General features: G+C 47.9%; 1 protein-coding gene across 1 annotated transcript; it reads left to right on the top strand.

Annotated features, from left to right (window-relative positions):
- The first annotated feature begins 4,727 nt into the window (after positions 1-4,727).
- Positions 4,728-6,513, top strand: LOC144098154 (uncharacterized). The gene is made up of 3 exons (XM_077630681.1): positions 4,728-4,776; positions 5,188-5,611; positions 6,046-6,513. Exons 1-3 carry the CDS (start codon positions 4,728-4,730, stop codon positions 6,449-6,451), a joined length of 879 nt encoding a protein of 292 aa, XP_077486807.1. The 3' UTR covers positions 6,452-6,513.
- Positions 6,514-6,959: the final 446 nt, after the last annotated feature.

Raw genomic sequence — 6,959 nt, 5'->3', positions numbered from 1 at the left:
GCAGTTCAAGTGTTGCCTACTTCCAAAACGAATGGTCGAGTGCAGGCCTGGTCGTCTGCTAGCCTTGGCGTCGCCACCAAATTGCAGCCAGCAGCGTGGCGCCCAAATCAACGGTCGCCAACATCCCGAACCGCGTGAAGAGTTTTCAAACAGCACATCGCAGCGAAGTGTTGCCAAGAATCAGTCTCGATGCAACCTCGCGGCAGCTAAGGAAAACGCACGTGTGTTATTTTATTGAACACGACTGAGGTGTACGCGCACCGACTTGCATGCTAAGCGGTTATTGCAAGAGCGTGCATCATGTGCTGCATGCACTTTTTTACTTTTTAGTTAGCATAACCGGCTTCGAGTACTAATATAACTGTATGAGTAGAAAGGAAAGAAGCCGGTTACGAGTCCGTCGAGAGCACGATGGTCGAGAGATGCAAGGTGCCGGCGAGGGCCGCCGTCCCATCCTCCGTCGCCGCCTTCTCGGGTGGCCACTCACGTTCCATGAGAGTCAGCGGGCCCGTGTAAGGCACTGTTATCATCGACGAGTGGAATAATTTGAGTATATCCGCCGTTTATCGCAAAGCGCAAACCATCATCGCGCAAGCCATCGTCTGCTCCCATGGCGACTGCAGCTGCACCATTTCGGCACCGACCATTGAGGAGGTGCACAGTTTTCTTGCACTTCCCTGAACTAGAACTGCACAACGTCTGCACTTTTTGAAACGAATGGCGTCGTGCATACGGCGCCATCTTGCACCGCTGAAACGAATGGCGAAGTGCAGCACCGCGAGAACCAGTTCACGTAGTGCAGGCGAATCGAACGGACCTAAGGACTTTCACAGCCGTGGTGAAACCTCTCGACTGCACTTCTATGAACTGCGTTGATATGCGCATATTCTCGCGTGTTGTATGTGGTAATAATTTTGCCACCTCACGAAATTTGGTAATAACGCTTTTAGTCAAGTGACAAAAGCGGCTAAACATGCACTTTCTGTGAGCTTCGACACATATGGGCTTCAATATGCAAGACAATGTGTGTTGGTGACGTATTGCTGCCGGCTGCTGGATTCGGTATTTTTCAGACTTAACAAGTAACGGCGGATTAATACGGAACCGCATCGACGATAAAATATTGTTTAAAAGCTTAGCCGACGCGTTATTGACGCTGGCGAACAACGAAGTGCAGCTTTCACACCTGCTAACCCAGCGTGTGGCTCAGTGTACAAATTATGCCCTCAAACACGAACACTATTTTTTTCCCGAACAGTTTGAGTGCTCTGCCACTGACTGAAATATCGCTGCTTCCTGAGCTCACCTGCTGTACCGTAGTTTGCTGCTCATGCGCCAATGCGAGTGAAATTAGTACGCCCAATTTTATTAAAGATGACCAAATGCCCTCCGGAGCTCGATGTCGGCACAGTTTTGCGATCAAAAACACTGAGCGCATGTCAGTGGTCTGCGACGTTTGCCACTGGCGCTGGAAAATCTGAATAGAAGTTCATAAAATCAAAATATTCATTCGCGCTAGCCACAAAACAACATAGGTTTGATTACAATTCAATTATCCCTAATTATACGTCGCTCTTAAGCGGCCAGTGCGGCCGCGACCGACTTCCAAAGCGGTCAAAAGAAACAGGTGCGCGCTCATTATCTTCAGCCGCCACCTGGCAGCAGCGATTCTGCCCTTCATGCCTGCCTTCGTTTCCCTTGCTAAGCTCGAATGCACGCAGTCTGTGCCCATGTGCGGCATGGCATCCACGTCTCTCCGCTTGTCGGCCACGCCGCCCACGGGCGCGTGCGGCCGTGACTTGCACGGGATGCAGCCGGCGCAAAATGACACAGCAAGCACTCGACGCTGCGCAATACGTGAAACCTGAGGCAGCTTTTTCGGCCTCGGTCTGAACGTGCTTTCGCCTTGACGCTACACTGCTGCTCTTGCTTGATGTGTGCTTTCAAAGCTTATTCAACGAACTTCGTGAAACGAAGTGTTAAGATCTGAGCCCGCTCCCAGGAAAGCCCTTCCTATCACCCACACAATGACAGAGCAGACAGTGTAATATTTGCTCCGAAATAGTTTCAGTCACCAAACGCTAATCCATGTATAGGCGCTCCTGATAAATCAACCTTCATGATTTATAATAAAGGGTTTGCAAGGGGGCTGGTCAAGAAGAAATTTTTCTTGAAAGCACTATGCTATTTTTACGGGCCGGTTTTTGCGACTGGCAGAACGTCTCTCGACAGCGCTTGCTGATGGCTCTGGGAAGGTTTCGTACAGCATGTACTGCGAGGCAATTGCGAAATCAACTATGAAATAAAAACCACGAATGAATCTGAAGTCAGGGGTTTAGAAGTGTAATAGAACCCTTCATTAATTCCCTATGAAAGGTAAACACTTTAGAATGGCTAATGGCTTTGCAGGAGAATTTGTCAAGTTTCTCTTTTTTGGTGCTTATGGACATGGCCACGCAGAAAAGCATCACCGCCAGCGGGGAACCAGGGCACGTGTCCGATGCTGGATCGGTAGCCCTTCTTGCACTCAACTGCAGACTGCATATTCTGTTGGTACTTAGATGTCCTTCACACATTCGTGAGTCGCTCGAAGGACTGTGAGTGCCTATTCAAAAAAAAAAAAAAAACGTTTCGGTCCTCGCCGCAAGCGCAGTGCTCACAAGACGCGCTCATGAGGGAAAATGAGCCACTGTGAGCGTACACGAGTATAGGGAAGCAAGCCTAAGTGCACAAAAGGAATTGATTATTGCAGCTTAGAAGCATGCATTGCGTGAGGGAATGTTGCGTTTTGTCTGCAAAAAGCAAGCGTAAATCAAGGAAGAAATGACACAACGGTTGTCGCACGTCCGTATATCAACTGTGGCCACGCCTGCAAGGACACTTTGTGTGTAAGTCAGAAGAATGCCGTCAATGACTTCGGCAAGCATACGTCAAATAATATTGGTATCTTTTTGGTAGTAAAAATTTAGACATGTACCAACACAGACCTACGTTGTCTATACCTTTGAGAGCTATCATTTTCCTGTGGCTCTACAACGTGAAGTTTCACTCTTCATAGCAAGTCCAGTATGGACACTGACAGCAGTCGTGCAGTTCATGTTTTTGTCTAGACGCACACGCTTCAACTTTGAATCACGAAGAGTGTTATCAGAAATGGAAGAAAAAAATTTTTGCTTCCTTGCGAATTTTGTCCCAATGAGCTGCGAGCGGACGTGTGTCGCCCGACGCACGAACTGCGCCATGGCAAGGAGTGAACTGTCCCTCGTTCATTATTAAACGGTGGATTTGCAGTCTGTCAATCGAATTTTGGCATTCTTCTTGCCAGCAAGCATTATACATATTTAAAATCTATTTAATCTCCGCTCTCTACCCGATTCAGAAGTATATCAGAGGCAGCGCTACTGTAAGCGTGTGCACGGGAGAGCAGCGATACCATCTCACTAGCTTTTCAACACTCCCAGTTGATCTTTTGTAGCCTTTGCAGCTTATCAATAGCAGCTGAAAATATCAGATTGATGAAGTGCATCGACGCTATGAACTTAGAAATTCCCGGACACGTGCTGAAAGCGATCACGTCTGTGTGGGCAAAAAATTAATTTTTTCGGCTTTTCTTTTACTTTTACCGTAAGCTCGTTCTGCAAATTTACAAAATTTTCACTTGCGGGCAGACCTGTGCCTCCGAATTACCCATTTGGCGCAAGAATGCCATCTCTCTTTATTTCTAAATGAAGATGCACAGTAGCATAATCTAGCATAGTTGACAGTGGTAAAAATTGGCGTACCTTCTTTAATAAATCAGTTTTCATGCTGAAGCACTCAACCAAGATGCCTTCCCGTGTCCTCTATTCCTGCACCTAAGCCCCAAGTCCTCGTGGCCCCATCTGATGCACAATGCGCTTTAAGTGTATAAAAATTTGGCGCTAACATGGGCTGATGATTGTCATAGGCTCTTGTAGAGCAATTCTATGTTTAAATTCACACAATCATAGATATTAAAACAACACAAAAACGGCAGATTTAATTGTTCAGCGCTCAACCGACTTGCACTGGTGCCTTTTCTGTAAGGAGCAGATGCCTTTCGTCGCCTTGAACGTAATTGACTGTGCGTAGCATTTTTGTTATCAAGAAAACCAACTCCCACAGCTTTCAAGCTTATGGAGTATGGAAATTACTTCACTGAGCTTCACATAAACGCTGTAGACTAGGAGCTCACAGGAGAATACTGTAGGAGATTAGTGTAGCAAACGAGCTGCTCTAGTTTCTCGATCTGCAGGCGCAAAAACGGTCAGTTAACTAGACGCTCAATATTATCCCCTGCTATAAGCGCGGCAGTCGCTACGAAAGTATTTGAAATCGTTTGTCATTATATAGCTAATGGTACATGAGAAAGAAATAAAGATGAGTGGCTCATTCTTCAGAGCATGCCCTAATGACTTAAATATTTTACAAGCATATGCAGCTGCACCAAAAGACAGAAAAAAGTAGTGACGATAGCGCCTCAGCATTCAGGTTAGGTTGATATTATTTCCGCCGCCCTTTCCACATCAATGCCATTCATCGTTTTGATAACCAATGCCGCCGACAGGTGGCTGCTTCTTATCAGGAGTTACGTCGTGACTGCCACATAGTGCGCCACTGTCGTAAAAGGCAGTACAAAACCAGCGTAGCCTTCGGTTAGTTCGCATACTTCGTTGGACGTGCAGCGGGTCTTTTACGCTAAAATCACGATGGCAGCATTCCTGTACACTCTGCTTCTGTGCGCAGCCACTACTGCAGGTACGATCTTGTTATGCTTCTTGGACATCTCGTACACTGCACATTTCTTGTAAGGCTGCAGGTCACTGTGTGTGCATGAAACTAATGCTTTCAGTAGACCATACTTTGTCTTTTAAACCCGCGTATGAGGCCATTTCTCGTATGTTGATTACCTTTTATAGTCAGTCGTTTACGGTGCTGTCCGTGCTGCTTGAACAGGGAGGGGTTATGGGACTTCACGCGAACTAGAGTGGTTTTGTTCATGTTGACCGTCCGAGGGCGGAAGACTATAATTCAATTTCTAACAATGCGTTCCACTCGCAGTGCTGTCTTCTATTACAACCTTTCTGTCTGTATTAATCTAACGTGCATTTTGCACCCCGTTCTGTTCTGTCTCATTTATTAACTGCTCACTTTTGCGACACCTTGCAGATGCCGCATCAGCGAAAGCAGACATCGCCGAAGCACGGAGCTCTGACAGCGGCCGCACGTTCGGCAGCCTGCTTCCGCTTACCCTGGGCCTGATGCCGCTACTCGCGCCGGCCATCAGCAAGAGCGTCTTCATGGTCCTGCTCTCCGGTTTCACCTATCTGGTTCTCTTCATCGGTTCTTTCTTCTTCCCTCCCCTCGGCGGCCTCCTCGGCCTGGGTCCAGCGGGCCTGCGCACATTCGATGGATCCGACCCGAGCGAGAACAGCATCGACCGCGTAGCTCGCGTCGTCCGCCAAGCCATCACCTCGACCGAGGAATCTGTTACTGGTGGTACGACGCAGTGTCGCCGTCGCCTCGTCTGCGAGCTCTCGAAATCAGTCTCCGACGGTGTGCCCAAGGTCGACATATTTGACAACTACTTCAGGTAAATCGTTTACACTAGTAGAGCTAGCGAACTTCGCTTTGCTCATCGCAGACAGCCAGCTCGTTCTCCGTTTCCCTTTCCAATGCGGCGGTTTTGTAGCCTCAGACTAGTACGAAAGTGTTACGTGCATACAAGCATTGGGACGGAATATTGAGCCTTCAACCGTCTCTCCTGTGACAAAAAGCCTCCACGGCGGCTCAGTGGTAGACCCAAATGGTGCGGGTTTGATTCCGAACGAGGCGGTCTGAATATCTATGGAGGCTCAATTCGAGAGGCCAGTTTACTGTGCGACGTCAGTGCACGTTACAGATCCCCAGGGGGTCCACCCCTTCCTTTGTACTGTATTTCGCGTGCTCCAAGCTCGCTGTTTTGTTTGTAACCAGTATTTTCTGTACGTCTACTTCTTCGCTGAATGCCTGACTTTTCTCTCGCAGGAACCTAACGGATGACGACGATTCCTACGCCGGCGCATGGGCAAGTGGTTGGCTCCATCGTGATTGCGGCCGCTTTTACGAAGAGTGCGATCGCGATTCCGTCGACAGCCTTTCCACAATCGTTGGCCTCTTAGGCGGCCCTGATGGATACATCGGCTCCGTTCTAACCCGTTTCACCAACAGGACGGTGACAGAGTCCTCCGAGAGGACCACTGCGTCGTGGATAACTACGTCATTGCGTAATCTTCGCACATCCACGCCGCCTCCTTTTTCATCCGCCACGGTTCTTCCTCCTTTGACGTCCATTGTTCAGCATCTCGTCACCCTCGCCGCATCACAAGACTTCAAGACGCTAGTATCTTCGCCTACGACATCCATTCCAGCCACAAAACAGCCGCCCCAGTGACCATATAGGCTTTAGCTTGAAATGTTGCACGGACAGTTTTACAACCCGGTGACCCGTGCTCATTCATTTGCATTTTTATACACCCTACCACACCACAATAAAGTATATTTTATTGGCTATTGAGTCTTTTCCACATCTTCTTTCCGCTCCAGCTACGTTGCCGGTGCATAAGGCATGTCATGCCTCCAGGAACCTCACGCGTATGTCGCCAATGTTGAGCATTCTACGAAAGCACGTTAAGACGATATATTCACACGCCATGTTTAAGGTTTCTTTCATGTTTCTTTCTGCATCGACCTTGACAATATGATATTTGTTCTTTTCCTCGGACTCAAGATTTCATACGCCGCTCTAAAGCTTATTTTTTTCCAAGCACTTATTTTTTTTGTTCGAATACCGATGACAATTTCTTACGACATTTTAATGACGTTTTTGCGTTGACTGAATCGATGCTCATTTAAAGCAGTTGTCATCTTAAACAGATCGCTGCCCAGTAAAGGTTCCTCGG

This window comes from Amblyomma americanum, chromosome 7, assembly GCF_052857255.1.
Source record: "Amblyomma americanum isolate KBUSLIRL-KWMA chromosome 7, ASM5285725v1, whole genome shotgun sequence".
Classification (NCBI taxonomy): domain Eukaryota; kingdom Metazoa; phylum Arthropoda; class Arachnida; order Ixodida; family Ixodidae; genus Amblyomma; species Amblyomma americanum.
The sequence above is the reverse complement of the archived record's forward strand: the minus strand, read 5'-3'. Positions and strand labels throughout refer to the sequence as shown.